We start from the raw sequence: 18,071 nt of genomic DNA, 5'->3' as shown, positions 1-18,071 counted from the left end.
AACATCTGGCTGCAAACCCCCTGTCCGGGCTTTAATCAAGGAAACACATGCATTTCTGCCCATGACAAAACACCGGCAAACTTCATCAGCTGATGGAGCTTCCCGTGCAACAGGAAAAGCTGAGTTTAGAAGATGTGGCAAGACGGTAAACATGATTTTGACACAAAATAGCCGTCAGTGATAACATCCTAAAACAAACAAGTCCAAACAAGACAAAAAGCTATCCGTGGATTCATTTTTTGTAGATTGGACGATTGTGTATGCGTATTTATAAGTCTCAAGAAAAAAAATCAGTCAGGAAGCTGCATCTGAGAGAGAATGCTGCAGTCTTTACAAATACATGGAAACTAGGGATTTCCCAATACCTACTTTTTGACTTCCGATTCAATCCAATTTTTCTCAAGATATGTTTGGCCGATAACATTGTCAAACGGATGCCCTTTTAATGCCGGTAACAATAATGCAAATTATGATGTAACCTCTAAATCACATGTGTTAAAGTGGCGGCCCGGGGACCAAATCTGGCCCGCCGCATCATTTTGTGTGGCCCGGGAAAGTAAATCATGAGTGCCGACTTTTTGTTTTAGGATCAAATTAAAATGAAGAGTATAGATGTATATTAAATTTGCTGATTTTCCCCTTTTTAAATCAATAATTGTAATTTTTTCATCATTTTTTTCTGTGTTTTTAGTTCAAAAATCATTTTGTAAAATCTAAAAATATAAAAAAAAGCTAAAATAAACATTGTTTTAGATCTATAAAAAACTGAATATTCAGGGATTTTAATCCAGTTCTTTTAATCCATTTATAAAAAATCTATCTAAGTTTATCTGAAATGGTCCGGCCCACATGAAATCGAGTTGACGTTAACGCGGACCGCGAAGCAACCCGAGTCTTGACATTCTGACACCCCTGCTCTAAATGATAAATTACTGTTTGTATTAAAACCGAGAAATACTTTGTTTACGAAATTACACGACGATCTGGTACTGCCATTAGTTTCTAAAGAGATGTAGCCCCTCTCAACGGACAAAACCACGATAGAACTAAAAACATAAGTGACTACTGGATTGGATCTGATCTTATGACTAAACTCCAAAAATAGCCGTATCGGGCGCCGGTGCTGATACCGAGTATCGGATCAAACATAACTAATGGAAAGACCAATTATGAAACAATACACTAGTTTCTTGTGAAACAAATGATAGGCAATAAAATGCTAATCCTGGTCTACAAAACACTTAATGGCCTTGGACTAAAATACATGCTTATGTTGGTAGATAAGATTCACTTTGAGGTTTTCGAAACACAGTTTTCTTTGAACTGAGTGACCAATTAACCGGACACAGCACAGTTAAAACATACTGTACGTGTTACACATGGTCTCCCAGATCTTGGCGTGACCAAGTGATAGCTTGGAAAGGAAATGTCATCCGTGTTATGACTGCTCTGGAGAAATATACTATATGTTGAGACTGGTCACGCAACCTAGAGACAGGAAGGAAAAGTGGGTTTTTGTTGTTTTCCTGTTGTCTGCCCACTGTGGAATGCTGCCACACCCTGGGTCCGGGAAAATAAACTCGTGAATAAAATAGCAAACTAGAAGTGGTTGGAAACCACAAATTATTATTCATATTTTTGTTGGGAAAAAGTATAGCAGTGGGACAGACGGAGCTACTCTGCAATAAGGTAATATGGTGATGTTTAAAGCAAAATGGAAAACTGACAGTCTTAAGTTAAAAGAAATCATGACAGCAATGACTAGCAGTGAACACCCCCTTTAATGAGCATCATCTTTACACATTGGGTGTTACTAAAACGGAGAAGTAGGCAAGGCGCATAGTTTTAGAGATTATTTCTGAAATTACCTTTGCAACAGCTGTTGGGAGCTGTCTTGAGTGAGCAAAGGCCTACACTATGGCCCACACAGAGAGTATGGTCCACTCAAGGGGGAGTGCGCCTCTGTTTTAGGGCTTAAAATAGAGGGTGTGTGATGACGACAGCCAGACCAATTTTTCAGAGAGCTTTGTCAGAAGTAGGAGAGAGGGGCCAGCGAAGGGTTCAACGAGAGCTGTGCAAATTCGAAATGTGTGCAAGGAGAGCTCCAAATTCGACCACCACATAATTGGATGCAGGTCCAAAGGAATGTTTTGGAAAGATCATCGTAAACTATCATAATTACATGAACTCTATAAATAACTATGTTTTTGAGATTAGTAAGAATGATGTATGTCCTTAATGTGTTTTTCGGCTAATAAGACATAATTAAAATCCAATTTAAGCAACAAAAAAATATAAATCACAAAATTAATAGGGTGCCTTGCAATGCGTTTTTGTTGGAGAATCACTGTATTATGCTGCTCCAGTGAAGTGATTTAAACACAAATTAACAGAGCACACCTTGAACTGGTTGCCAGCCAATCGCAGGGCCCGTATGGACAAACAACCATTCACGGACAATTTGGAGTGTTCAATCAGCCTATATTATGCGACAAATGCAGTATTTTGATGCACAAATTGAGGTGCATCTTATTTATGAAAATTAACACGTCCATTGGTGACGCGCCATATAATTTGGTGTGCCTTACGGTCCAAAAAATATGATAAGTGAAGAATTCAAAAGAATACTGTTGTGGATTGTATTGTACTATAAATATTGACCTATGGGAAAACAAACAAATGATCCAAAAAACTGAAAAACGGCAGGACAAGCAAAGCATTTCCTTTCACTATTCATGAGAATACAATAGTCAGCTTTTATACATAAAACCACAATTTCCCTCAGCAAAAACTGGATGTGCCCACATGTCTTTTGTAAGCATTATACTGCTGAAAAAAAGGGACAGACCTTTTCACACTGAACTGCAGAGATAACAAAAGCATGGCATGGGAATGGCAGGATTGACAACAACAGCATTAACTACAATACAGTAACATCCTGTGCTTTAATGGCTGGAGCATTTTCCTCAACAGGAATGTGGACTTCATACAAAGGTGCTTTGAGGAAACAATGCCATCTTTTGTTGCGTTCTTTAAGTGGAAGTCATTGCTCACTATGTGATAATATTCTGTGACTGGCACTAAATCAATCTGGGTAAAGAACTTTCTTTTTTTACTACTACTAACTACTTTTAATTTATCGTTTTAACTTTTTTTCCCCCTCCATTTCAAAGTATAGAAGGGTTATTCATTAAGGGAAATGATTTCAAATACGTAAATGCATGCACAAAAAGAAAATGTCAAGTATTATTTTACACAAACTTGAAATAAAATCCTGTGTATACAATTATGGCAATAAATGTTACTGAAACAACATTTGCTAATGATTAAGGGAACAACTACCTTTTTCAGACTGTTTAGCAGAATGGATGGTCATTCTGTAGAGCTTTATTTTTGCCTTTTCCAATAACCGCATTCTTTAAAATCAAAATTTAAAGCTGGCTGAAATGGATTGACTCATGCCAGAATGTCCTAAAATATTTTATATCAAGCATATTGTTGCATGCCCCACTGGGGCCTCTACACGTGCCCCAATGAGGGAGAAAATCCTGCACTGGACTCCTTTGACGAAAGGCCATTTGGTCCACTGGCCTGAGGAAGAAATCACAAACCCTCAGAATGATGGAACAAGTTTAACAAGCCAGTGAAGTAGTGAACAAAGAGGCCAAAAAGGGTGATTTGTAAATACTACAGCTAAACGTTTGGAATTTAATTGACAGGGAAAAAAAAATCCATGTCCAATTCCCACAACATTTAACACCTTTCTTTAACTCTTTTAAAGACAAAATATTCTTAAATAGGTCCCACAACTATACTACTTTCTACTATACTGTACTATCCTGTCACGGTTCGCCACAGCAAATCAACTTTTTCCATTTCAAATGTCCTGTTTTTAATAAAAGGAGAAAAAAAAAATCGACCAAACTCATTAAATAATTGAAAAATATTAGAAATGATCCTCAATTAAAATTTTTTTTTTATTAAAAGAACTGGGATACATTTTTGCAAAATATTTTTCCCCCCAACACAGGGTAAGACTTATTTTTACCGTGATTTCCGAAACCTTTCCATCTTTTCCTGAAACAAAATGTGAATTTCCTTCCATCTTGCATAAACATTTTTTAATTGCTGAAACAGTAAGCTAAAATATGCAAAAACTTTCGCATAGCCATCTGAGACAAATACTTTGTTGCTATTTTTGCAGATCAGCAAAGGCTCTAAACATGTTATGGGGATTAGACAGCAATGCTGTGGAATCCCGAGCCATGCATGATGACACGGTGGTGACATTTTCACTATATTATGTTCCATTACTTCCTCCCTTCCAAAGATGCTAGCACTTCTTTCATACCAACCATTGAGTGGTTTCCTCATCTGCTCATTAATTGACGCAATCGCACCTACCGGACTACAAAAGTAAGTCTGAAACGAGACAGGACGGGGTCACCATAAGGTGAATCTTAACTCATTTGAGCTCATTTATGCCCCAGTAGGTGCAGATTTACAAAAAGCCTCTATTCTCTGCACCTATGAGAAAATGCACAATGAGTCAGCCATTGGACACATTCAATGAAATCACAGAAGCATTGACAAATCAGTCCACAAAGAAACCAATGAGCAATGAGTGCAATTGTCACCCTAATTTCTGTAGTTTTCCAGGAAAGGCTCACCCTTACGGTAACTTATAAAAGATCAATTTCCTGGGTAAATGCACAACAATACCAAAGAGGATTAGTACACTTCATATTTACACAGTCAGTTTATACAGCGTGGAACCATCAACATTGATCCACGCTGGGCAAAGCAACTAGATTATGCATCTGTGGTGTCAAAACAAATTAATAGAGAGACATACAGCTTGAATGAAATGTCACAACTTCTGAGAAATTACTCTGTCACAGTCTGAATGACATGCCTGTCATATAAAATAACAGGACTCAAACAGCTCCAGCAGAAATGTCCATGGAACACCATCCTTGCAAAATTATAGTATAAAATCAAACAATCTGAGACGAGCACGAGATTTTCAGATTCAGCTAAATAAAGCAATACAGTATTTTTTTTACGGTTATGGATGGCATGCTTGCAAATGCTTGGATTTAAAAAAGTACTTCTAACCATCTCTTTTTTGCAACCATTAGTAAGTAAATGCTAATAATCTGTACTCTAAATCTAGATTGACATGTGATTTATGATAAACTGGAACAACAATAGTACAGCATATTCCAGAAGCGAAATCAGGACCAAACAAACTTAACATTTTTATGCAAGGTGAAGCCAAATACTGTTGATTCATGAACAACTTATTGGAGGAGCTGTAAATCGACACACAACGTACATAAATCATTCTTTTTCATATCTGAAAGGACAACATATGTAGACATTATTTAGCCGGATGCTGTGCCATTAGCATGTTTTCTTTCGCTTCCTTTCTCAAACTTAACTCGATGGAAGCTGCAAAACTGACATTTTTACACAAAACTTGTTCAGCCACTGGCAACGTTGGAAAAAATAACCAAGTAATCACATTGTCTATCCCAAGTACTAACACCCGATAATAAAAAAAAACGTTTACATCATCAACTTTGAGTTCCGCACACTTTTGCACTGGATTATTATGCATGACTCACTTTGAAATGATAAAAATGATCCACTGAGTGATATGGTGACACCGCCATCATCTGTGAAATTTAAACAGATAGGAAAAAGTAGGGTATCCAAAGTAGGGAGAAGAAGCTCGAGTCGAAACGGTGCAATGTTCACGATTGAAGATAATAAGCATGATGAACAGAAGAATTCATTGCATAGTAGGTCACACAGTAGTCATTTGTGGCAGCGGCAGTTCAAAGTTAGAAGGTTACAGACATTACGCCAGCCTGCTGCCCGTAAACTTTTGATTTGGCTTTGTGGAAGGCAATGTAGTTCCAGATCACTCTTTGCACAGGCCCACAGTAATTTTCACATTACAATGTGGCAACAACAACAACAATAAAAAAAAAGCTTTTCCTTTGAAGGTCATCCCTCCAGTCCAATGTGCAAGTCTCTGTCCATGCTGGTATAAACATATTTTAGAGAACCAACTTGCAATTTTTGCAACTATGCAAATTATTTGTCAATGAAAAATCTGCACCACCAAAGCGATACATCCAAAACTACAAAAATCATCCGTTGTTCAGAAAAGTTTGGATCAGGCCTGACCTAATACTACTGATATTTTGTTTTTCTGATTCGTTAGTGGGTCGTTATGCTTTTGAATAAGACTCTTGGAGGATAGACGATGTGTAGTTAAAGCCAAGATTTGTTATAAAAACTTAAAGCCTTGAAATATTATTGTACACTGCATATATTTACAGTAAAATACCCTATGTGAGATATAGGAAAGAAAGTCCGAACATAAAAAAAACAATTTTCCAGCCTTCACACCAGGTCATTTATTATTTGTACTAAGATAATCAATAAAAGTTAAATTAATTACATTGCTCAGACAGCTTTGCCATGATTTCATATGAAAATACGAAAAAATGCTTGAATGATGACATGTTTAAAAACAAAATAAATACATTTTGGCCAAAGTGCTGTTGAGCATAATAATCCAGCACCTATACACTGGATAGTAACCGGACAACAAAATGGCTACCTCTTTCCCCTCCATTTTTATGGCTGAGTTTGACACGCTTCACTGTCAAGCAAACTATTTTACATCAAGATTGTTATGGGACAAGATGGTATTTCATTTATTTATATATCGACCCCCTGTAGTTATTATGTAGTCACGGCCACATATGCAGTGGAGACTCGCTGGATAGCTCAAAGGAGTCCATGGAATGTGAGAACAAGCGCATCATTCCATTGTTCACAAGTGTCTCCTCTGGGAACGTGAAGAGTGCATATCCAATAGAAGATGAGAAACAAGACTGTGCCATCCCATGTAATGACATATGACAGCCACCACTGATCGTCTAAATGCCTTCATTAAACTCCACAAATGGTTGTCTGCATGGCGAGCTGGCAGCACAAAGAATGCATGGAAGACATTTGTCTTTCCATTTTGGGGCGTTCTCATCCTGGTTTTGGCTGAACTCTCGCCTCTGGTTAGCATAATGTTTGTGTGCGGCTGCAGCTGCTACAGCAGACGCTGCGAGTAGCGAGGGTTGTCGTCGAGCCAAAGTCGGTCAACTTACAGTGGTTTGGACTTTCATTTTTACCTCTATAGTGCTACGTTTTATTTTACTCCCTGGACTCAAGCCATCAGCAATAAGTACAACTGTTGTAAGTTTCAGAACATTGTTTTAATCAGTTGCCAGACCTTTGATTTCTTCAACTACTTGCAGGTCAATAACGGCCGTCCTCAGTAAAACAAAAAACCTTAACATGCTTTGTGAGAGAACGCTGAAAAAAAAACAGACATACTGTGGTACCTCTACTTATGTATTGTTCTACATACGAAATTTTCAGGTTACGAAATCATTTGATGTGCAAATTACTCTTCCAAAATACGAAAACAAGATCCAAGATCCCAATTATGGAACCAATTCATTTTGTAAGTAGAGATACCACAGTATTCAAGTTTGATACACTGGCTTTCTTGGTCTATATCACAGGTGTCAAAGTGGCGGCCAGGGGGCCAAATCTGGCCCGCCGCATCATATTGTGTGGCCCGGGAAAGTAAATCATGAGTGCCGACTTTCTGTTTTAGGATCAAATTAAAATGAAGATTATAGATGTATATTATATTTCCTGATTTTCCCCCTTTTAAATCAATAATTGCATTTTTTTCATCCATGTTAAATCAATAATTGCAATTTTTTCATCCATGTTTTCTGTGTTTTTAGTTCAAAAATCATTTTGTAAAATCTAAAAATATATAAAAATATTTTTTATTTTCCACTTTAATATGGAACATAATGATTAAAAGAGATTTTCCCTTACTAAGAAAAAAAGTTCAAATAAACATTTTTTTAGATCTATAAAAAACTGAATATTCAGGACTTTTGATCCAGTTAAAATAATAAATTTATAAAAATAAATTTTTAATCATTTTTTTCTGTGTTTTTAGTTCAAAAATTATTTTGTAAAATCTAAAAATATATATATAAAAAAGCTAAAATAAACAGTGTTTTAGATCTATAAAAAATGGATATTCAGGGCTTTTAATCCAGTTATTTTTATCCATTTATATAAAAACCATCTGAATATTATATCTAAAATTGTCCGACCCACATGAAATCGAGTCGACATTAATGCGGCCCGCGAACCAACCCAAGTCTGACACCCTTGCTCTATATTAACCCCAAATAAGAGTCAAAAGGGTACTGAATCATAATCCAATTAAAATATACACCTCCCCTGTCTGGATATCCTACCACTGTGTTAAGTTCTACTTTGTATGATTGTAATGACTCGCATCTGAGGAATTAAACAATATCTCGTGCCAAGTCCTCGCACTGCCACATGTCAGCGTAATCTTAATGGCCAGCCACCTCTAAAAGAGGCCTACTAAAGAGCTGTCGGAGGGAATCATTAATCCCAAAAGGCAGTCAGAGACAGATGGTTCCATGATGGCAGATCGATGCTCTCGCTGACATCCCAACAGTTTCCAGCAGCAGGAAGTAGGCTAATCCTTCAAAAGAAAGTTCTCGACGAAACACGCAAGTGGAGCCAGAGACATGCTTTCCCCAGGCCCCGACATTAGCCTACATATACTGCCTCATACTTTGAATGGAAGAGAAAGGGGGGAAACAGAGGCATATGATTGTTTTTCTGCTTGAGGGACGCTTCATAAAAAGTCTGACCTTCCCCTGAAGGGCCTCCTGAAGAGGTCCCAAGATGCAGAATAAATGGGGGTGGAGCATATATGAGCTATAGATAAAATGCCAGAAAGCAGACCGCTAAAAGCAGAACCAAACGGAAGATAGTGATCACAGTAAGAAATGACAAGATTATTCAACAAATTGATCTCAAAAGCGGTGCAAAAGAAATAAAACTATGATCATTACATTTGCAGACACTGCTTTAATCCATTAAGAATTTACACCATATTACCTATTGAAAAAACAGTTTAATGAGTTGGTTATTTGTAGAACTATTATGAAGGACTTATTATTGCACAAGACTAGAAGTCAAAAGGTAGGACAAGATATTAGTTTTCCCCTTTGTGGCTCGTGATGGGTCCTGTTACACTTTTAATGTGTGTCTGTGGGATTCTTTGGCCTTTTCCTCCATGAGAACATTTGTCAGGGCAGAGGTCACGGCTTGCGATATTTGTTATAGAGCATCGGTTCAAATCTGGGTCAGGGTTTGCATGTTATATCTAAAAAGTTGCAGGAAAGAATTACACCGAATATCTTTGTTAATTGGGAAAGGAAGATCCAAAGAGAATTACAGCTACCCGGACCAAATCCTTATTTATAAATTGATTACCGCAGATGTTTGAATACTTTTGAATGTAATGACATGACACAAATAGATTGCAGCTTCATCCAAGCATTGTGTTTTCTCTCCTAACTTGGAATATGTTGCTGTGAAATGACCAAACTGATATCGTTATTTAAAAATAACAGTTTCAGGGTTGGATTTTGATGTTGACCGAAGTCAGAATTGTCAAAACAAGTCATGTATTTGGTCAAAGTTAAATACATGTTGATCCCAGTTGATCAGATTAGAACTTTATTTCATCCTGTATTCAGGAAATGTCCTTGGTTGCAGTAGCAAAACAGACACAGAAGACATTGTAGACCTAGGTAACAAAACAGTATGATGGGGCACCTATTTATTTTTGTGAGTTGTTTTTTTATATGCATCTGAGCAAATTCAACATATCATGGCCACATATATCAAAGCTTAACTGAGTTGAATCTTATCAGACAGACTTCCATGTTGTTTTAGATCTTCCGTAAGATCAATGTCGCCTACTTGAAATTCCATCTAACCTAGCTAAGGTTTCTCAATTTTCACCCAATGGGGTTTTGGATATTTCCTTGGAGGGTTTATATCAAGGGAACTTGATTTTTTCCCCCCCGCCAACTGTGGGCCAATGAAACACTTGAGACGCCCGTGTGATTAAAGGCTGTATAATTAAATGTGATTGACTCATTGCAAAGCCCTTGTTACAAACTAGTAGGGGCAAGTGATGGTGTTATCAGGCACAATGTGGTAAGGAATGAATGCAGCTGCACAAAATGTTGAATAAAACGGCCCTGAATATGCAAAGAGAAACTGCAGCTCTAGCATAATAATAAGACTGCCACCTCATTATTGCACTACTTCTCTTGTCAAAACGCTACATGGCTGCGTGTCAGCATCTCTTCAGCTTCGCAACATACTGCGTCTAAATGCCTTTAATTTCATCAGCGCAAGAAAAAAGAAGACATGGAATCATTATATCTGACAGTGACCACACGGTGAAGGAACAATTTTGAGGCTGCATTAGTCGAGACGGGAGCCAGCAGTGACTCAGGACGGAGTTAGGGGGGTGCGAAAAAAGGGGGAGGGGAGGTGAAAGAACACCTGCTCGTGATCCACAGCTAACAGAGACAGAAAAAAATCCAAAAAACGGCGGGTTTGTTCTAGTAATACACATCTTGAATATACTACATTGCACTTTTCATTTATATGGGGTTGAGCTGTCTTTTAAAATGTATTATTAGTCAGTGCTGCCTTTTGAATGTAAATCACAGCAAAGGTGGACTGAAATCATATAAGAATGGAACATCCCAATGCAGGTGTACAAAATACAAGGCATTGTATATGTAATTGTTATAGTAATTGATAGTAATAGACCATATACTCATGATCAGATGTCATAGATTCAAGCACATTGAACCAAAACCGTTAACTTTACAAGTACAACTGACTGACTAAAAATACTGTTTTTTTTTCTTTTTTTTCCAAATGAAAAAGAAAAAACATCGCAACACCTGGAAAATAAGTGATGTCAATATCATTATTGAATAATTGCTGGGTGGTGATGAAACTATTTTAAACATAATTATTACTCCATTTCCATGTATATTTCAGCAACCTTTTTATTTATTTATGTATTTATTCATGTATTTATTTATTAACTTACTTATTACCTATCTATTTATGTCTAAAATGCCTTTCCTATTTCTGCATCCTCACCCTCTTGCTACGAAGACAACGAAATTTCCCGAATACGGGATGAAGAAAGTTATCCAATCCAATCCAATCCAATTCGTGAGATTATACTACACACAATATAAAAAACAACAATAATGCTCTTTCCACTTGCACCCATTGATAAAACAATCTTTAACAACATATTTATGAATGATGTGGGATACCCCAAGAGCAAACAAAAGTCTTCTGCAGTAAACATGGCCTGTATCGAGATCCTGCCATCTGGTATGACCTAACACCACCCAATTGTGTGTCCAACAAGACCCACACTCCTTCAAAACAAAATACCAGCATTTGCTGCCCCTTCATCAATTGCAACCATCCATTAAAGCATTCTCCCCAGCTAGTCTGTGTTCATACTTTACCAGTCCGAGTCATTATGTCATTATTTCTTTATGACCTCAAAACAAAGCCATTTCTCAAGCCCTACATATCTACAAATATTGATTCACAGAGGGTGAGCCTGAGGAAAAGACAGAATAAAAAGGAGTGGGCCCTCACATCAAACACTGCCACAGAACTTTTCGATTTTTCCAGAAGACGACCCGCAGCATGCAACAAACGCTGAAATGATCCAGTAGAAAATCCTGTTAGAAAAGTGGCAGACTGATGATTACCAGGAATTATTTTACTATTCAGATGGGCCCAACTTGCTGAAGAGGAAAAGTGCCGCCTGCTTTTTGATAGACTTTGGAAAGATGGCAACTACTAGATTATTCATAATGTTTTCATTTCCCTTTGGTGACATCTATTTTTCTATATTTCATGATGAGATGAGACTATGGGCAAAGCTTCTGAATTCGGGGGCCTTTGCCACTTTGCACTTGGGGTGCACAGTTATCAAACGGATTAAATTTAACTCCGACATGGTCTGCTGTACGTTTCCCAACTAATTGGGAGGCTATGCAGAAATATTAAATGAGCTAAAAATATTTTACAGTAACATTCAGAAGAGCAGCCTATTTCTATACCTCCAGTTTGAGTATATGTAATAATGTAGTAATGTCTGTAGTACTCAATGCTGATCTGGCGGTGTCGAAAAACAAAAACATACCGTATTTTGCCGTTTAATATACCTGGGTATATTAAATGATTTTTGCTTTATTGAGCCTCCCGTTTGTGCGCCATTTAATATACCCCTGCCGTTTAATTATATTATATATTATACGGCATATTATATTAAACAGCAACTCAGTTTTTTTTGGCAAGCTTTGTATGGTGTTCATGGGGGCATAATTATAGATACTTAAGTTCAATAAAATTCCAAGTCAGACTTTATTCAGCAGTAAATAGTTTTAACCTGAAAAGTGAGTATTTTTAGTCTGCAAAACGTTGATGCACCCCGTCACGGCATAGAGTGCGTAGTGGATCGTACCTTCCCGTTTGTGCCCCATTTAATATACCCGGGTATATTAAATGGGGGGGGGGGGGGTATATTAAACCTGCAAAATATGGTAATACGGTCTTACCTTTACTAATAATTGCTTCTAATTACAAAATAGCCGGGCTACAAAATGCCTTGTTGAGAACATTTTGTTCCAAGATATGAAAAAATATAAAGTTACAGAACAGCTTTTTTGTGCCTTCGACTGCCGTTGGTCGTCACAGTGATTCATGAGGTTTTCGAGTGTGCTTAATGCTACTTTATTCTTAACTTTTCATTCTGAGCCCCAAGAAAATTCAATTCTCTGAATTCATCATTTTAAGTTGTTAAATTGTGTATTTACGTGCGCGTCTTTGTGTGTTTTACCAAATGTTTTTCTCTTCCACTCTTCCTTACAAAGATTCTAGTAAAAATATTTTCCCATCTTATTCTTGTAGTGCATCCAATTAATTTTTGACCACCACAAGTTATGAGATTAAAGCAACAGCTGTGAGGAATTTGACTTCATTGTTGTCCTGAATGTTTTGCCCCACAATCAAGACTAAAAATACAACCAAATGAAGATGTGTGCGTGAAAAGAAAACTAAGCAATGTATAGCAGGTGCTCATATTCTCCAAGTTGAAAAGGTCAAGCCGTGATGCCGGCCTCGCCTAAAGTATGCCAACCATCTAGGCCCTGTGGAGGTCACTAATGCAAGGTCCATCCTTCACCTCCCTGATCCATTTAAGGGAAAAACATGGCAAGGGCATATTCTTGCGTCGTTGATACACATTCCGCCACACATACTACATTCAAGATAGGTAGATAAACAAGTGGTGACCCTTCATACACAAGCCTGGATTGAATCCATCAGCACTAACGTCGCACTTAGAACCTTCAGAGTTATCACAACAAGAGATGGGGAAAATACATCAAGCATGTCTGAGGGAGGATTAACAGCATCCATTGCTTGAGAATAGCTATTCGGTGACATTTATTTACAGTGGTACCTCGTGATACAACATGCTCGTGGTACGACGAAAATTTTGATCGGATAATTCGCTCGCGATACGATTAAAATTTCGAGATGCGACCAAGCCAGGTGGCCATGACATGAGAGGCTGTTTATCATTGTAGCGCACTGTCTTTTTTGCCGCATCTCTTTCGTGTATGACTACTATATCTACGATTACTGAACGATTTATTCAGACGAGTTTCGACCAGGAAACGCACAACGCGCATGCGTGGGCAAAAAATGGGCTTTCTGGGTAATGAAGTATACTCGTGTACACAACACCCATAGGCAATGGCACCCTTTCTCAGAATAAAACTTCATTACCCACAATCAATACGTGGGTAAGCTCAGCTATTGCATTTCTTGTTATTCTTTCTAAGGAAAGGAGCTCCCGCGATCGTTCTTTAAAGACTATTTCTCGTTGGCAAGTGGTCGTGCATTATCCTATTGTGATGACATTTGTGTGCATCATTTTCGGAATATTTTGAAGGGAATACAACAGCAAACAGTCCATCGATAGCGAACGTGAGGGTGGAGGCGTGGCAAACCGCTAACCCGGAAAACGAAGGTAACAAAAAGATTAAGACAAAACTAGAATTCAGTTTTGTGTAAAGTTATATTAAACATATGTTTGAGTGTGTCTGTATATATTTATCCAAGTTAATTTAAATTTGTTTGTTCGTTTACGAGTGCCGTGGATAAAGTCCCCCGACCCCCCCCCCCCCCCCCCCTCCGCGTGCGTCTAATTTTACATCTATTAAACACATTTTATTACTATTAAACCACTCGTTATTTATTCCTTTGTCATTATATGGCGAATTAGAAGAAATAAAACATTTTTTCCAATCCAATATCCTGTTTTGGGTGTTTTTTTTCAGAGGGTTGGAATGAATTAATTTGTTTTCAATTCATTTCAATGGGAAACGTTCGCTTGAGTTACGAAAAGCTCGACATACGATCTCAGTCTCGGAACGGATTATGATCGTATGTCAAGGTACCACTGTACATTGGATGAAACTCCTCACAGATTGGTTGGGTGTCATTGAGCATAATACAGTCTACGTCCAATCCATTTGAAGTGGCAAGATGGGTTCAAGTCAGCCAGCCTTCTGAGTTCAAATGGATTGGACAGCTATGGCTTTCACTGGCAACCAATGAGTTAACTACTGTAACCACCAGTTTATGAGATGTTGGTTTTATTGAATCCTTCACTTTCTTGTCTTTTTCACTCGAACGAGCTGCCAAGCTTGACGGAAAAAAATACTCAATAATATATGCAGATCATGCCCTGGTACACACAAATACTTGCGAGCACATTCCAGTGGTTTCTATGCGAGAAAAGACAAAAGAGTTTAATGTCATGCCTTTCACACAATTGTCAGAACAACCCGTTGCTTAAAATTCACTCAGGCGGTGATCAGGGAATAAAACTTTGCGGTTGTCCCATTGTATGTCCACGTTTTGTGGACTGGGATCTTGCAAACGTGTCCACAAGTCCAAGTCCTGCAGACGTACACGCGCCCACGCACTATAAAAGCTCAAATAGTTGAAATGAGAGCAGAATCCTAAAAAAAAATCGCATTATTTCACCTGATGTCATCCCGGGTGAGGTATTTCAGGGGGGCGGGACACGTCAATCAGAGGAGCGACCCACGCGCACACGCGCGCGCGCGCGCGCCGTCGCCCCAAATGACATCTCGTAAAACAGCAATTAAACAGAACACAAAAGGATGTGCTTTAATCACGACAGAGATATGAAAGATATGAAGAAAAAGAAGAAGAAAAAACAAACAAACATGCACGTTGAGAGTGAGAAGAGGCATCAATACGAACCTGTTTCACTTCAGCAGGCATTCTCCAAATTTCCTCACTTGGCTCCCCAAAATGGAACCCCCGCCGCCGGATAAAAATGTCTGGTGGCGATTTCCAATAGTCGGAAAAGTTGTGCCTTTCCCTCCTCTCCTCCGCTCTTGCCCTTGGCTTATCCTGGAGTATTTACGTTGAGTTTTCCCTCTGAGAGCTCAGAGGTTTGCTGCTCAAAAGCGGCCAGCCATCCTCGACTGATGGCGTCAAGTTCAATGACGTTACCACGAACTAAACCAGAAGTGTAGGGTTGTCTTTCAAAATAAAAGCAGCACTGCTGCGCATGTAATTCTGCGGGTCTAGGTGATATAAACATTTAAGAAGAAAAATATCCATGTATTGGGGAGGATTACTCCAACTGAACATTAATTTCATATACACTACTTTATGTCACTTAAACTATTTCACTAAAAGTAAAACTATACTACATTTACAAAAATGTAAAATAATATTGCATGCAGTAAATCAGTGGAAAAACTGCAAAACAGGAGTGCCTTATTTAAATAGACCTTAAATAATATTTTACAGTTATTAAACAATAATACCGCAGCATGTCCACCTCACAGTTCTGAGTTCAAGGGTTCAATTCCCGGCTCCAGCCTTCCTGTGTGGTGTTTGCATGCTCTCCCCGTGACTGCGTGGGGTTTCTCTGGGTATTGTGGTTTCTTTCCACATACCAAAAACATGCATGGTATGTTCTTTGGACACCTAAAGTTGTCCATAGTGTGTGAGGTTGTTTTCTATATGCGCTTAGGGATTTGCTGGCAACCCTTTCAGGGTGTAGCCTACTTCCTGCCCATATTTAACTGGGAGAGGCTCCAGCACCCCCGCAAATCTCAGTGAGGATAACCGTTACAGATGATGAACAAAAACATAGTATCTTGACAAAAAAAACAAGAGAAATGGATAACACAAAAATATTTTACAAGAGTATAAAAATCAAGAAAAATCAGGATCATGGAAACTAAATCATGTTTTATGAAGTTTTTGTCGTATTTTAACAAAGTTATGTAAGTAGGAGTATTCAAGTCAGGTTTTTATAGGCTTCCCCCAATTGTATGAATTTCAGTGTTATTGTTTCCATTCCTATATGCAATTAATTGAATTATTAAAATGACATATATTAGGTTTTATGGTACTCTTATTTTGAAATTTATAATCCTTTAAAGGCAGTTTATATTAAGACGTATCCATTGCAATTGACTTTTTGTAGTCGGGTAAAGAAGAGATGATACTACACTATGTATATGAAATGGATATAATAAAGTGTGTTAGACAAATATTGGACTTTTGCTCTCTAAAGCGTCCAAGTCAATAATGCCTGGAGCACCACTGTGAACACACATGACAACACACACACACATCACAAAAACCACAGGGGCCAAAGGAAAAGAGGGGAAAAAAAAGAGTACACCGTGTCGTATATCTGTATATCTTTGTCAATTATACACACTTTCTGGCTATTCTTGGCCGGGAGGGGACAAAAAGGCAACAAAATCAGGCTAAAGAAATATTAATAAACCTGGCAACACAACCAAATTACACTGTAGGCACCCTCAAAACAGGGCAATTTAAATGGCCTCCAAAAATAACTTTGCAATTTTACCACCATAATAAAGCAGATTCAAGCCAAAATAACAGTGCAACATATTTCCATTATTCGTCCATGTATCCAAATACAGATTAAAATCAATAACTCGATTCAAACACTGCGAAATAGGAAGCAAATGCCAAGGGATCTTGGTGACGTCACCAAGAGTCCGGCCAGCTTTTTAAAAAACATTTAAAATGTTTTTTTTTACAGTTTATGAGTCGGACAAGGGACTTCTCTGCACCCCAGCTGCATCTGTCTCTCACCCCAAAGACACCTCCCCCTTTTTGGCACAGACAGAGAAAGGCGAAGAGAAAAAAAGAGGAAAAAAGGGGTGGGGGTCTCAGACACAAAACAAAAGTTGCCCCCATTGAGTCAAAGGCAAGCTCATACTCTGCAAATTTTTGCACCCTAAATACACATGGACACAGGCAGCTTCTTTTCTCTCCCCTCTTTGTCCCGTTCCCCTCGCTGCTCTGGATGTAAAGGAAGGGGTGGGACGTACGTGAAAGAATTCACACTCGCCTATCAAGTACTGTGTCCGCCACTACGGTGGAATGTTAATCTAATAACGTCGATGAAAGCTTAACCGGGAACTTTGAGACGTTTTGGCCAGTGGAGAGAGGCTGAAAGGGATGGCTGAACTTAAAATAAACAGAGAACGGAGAAATACCAAGCAGAGAGGAAATGCCTTAGGTTTAGCATTCCACTTGCTCGCCAGTGCCGTTTCATCTCCTTGTTGCGAATTCAGTTGTTCTTAATGAAAGAGCCGGCCCAGCATGCACCACTGCATTCAGATCGACTTCGGTGCACAATACCTCCAAATACAAGCATTTAGTATGCATTTGTTTCAACTCGATATCTTTGAATGATAAGATTGAGCTAATTCGGTCTTTCATTACATTCCGTAACTGCAGTTCGACACCTATTAAATACTTTTGTGTGTCGTAAATGAATTGGAAATTGAACTGTTTTTAGCACAGAACGAAATCAGATCTTTAACAACAGACTACAACAAAAGCTATGTATTATAACACATTTTACTTTGTTTTATATTGCTGAAGTACGGAGGGCAGAATACAAAATCAAATGACTGACC

At 38.2% G+C, this 18,071-nt stretch overlaps 1 protein-coding gene across 8 annotated transcripts in view; it reads right to left on the bottom strand.

Moving 5' to 3' along the window:
* arvcfb (ARVCF delta catenin family member b) overlaps nucleotides 1–18,071 on the bottom strand; it is a 340,912-nt gene that overhangs the window by 270,888 nt on the left and 51,953 nt on the right. Inside the window, exon 1 of one of the 8 annotated variants that reach the window (XM_077601834.1) lies at nucleotides 15,352–15,664. The exons of 6 other annotated variants lie outside the window; for them this stretch is intronic. In XM_077601834.1, coding sequence (XP_077457960.1) covers nucleotides 15,352–15,372 — 21 coding nt within the window. In that variant the 5' untranslated portion in view covers nucleotides 15,373–15,664. Of the gene's footprint in view, nucleotides 1–5,630; nucleotides 5,853–15,351; nucleotides 15,665–18,071 lie in introns of those variants that run through there. One more of the 8 variants, XM_077601833.1, reaches the window with a different exon arrangement.

The sequence above is a fragment of the Stigmatopora argus genome, chromosome 5 (assembly GCF_051989625.1).
Source record: "Stigmatopora argus isolate UIUO_Sarg chromosome 5, RoL_Sarg_1.0, whole genome shotgun sequence".
Taxonomy (NCBI): Eukaryota; Metazoa; Chordata; class Actinopteri; order Syngnathiformes; family Syngnathidae; genus Stigmatopora; species Stigmatopora argus.
The sequence above is the reverse complement of the archived record's forward strand: the minus strand, read 5'-3'. Positions and strand labels throughout refer to the sequence as shown.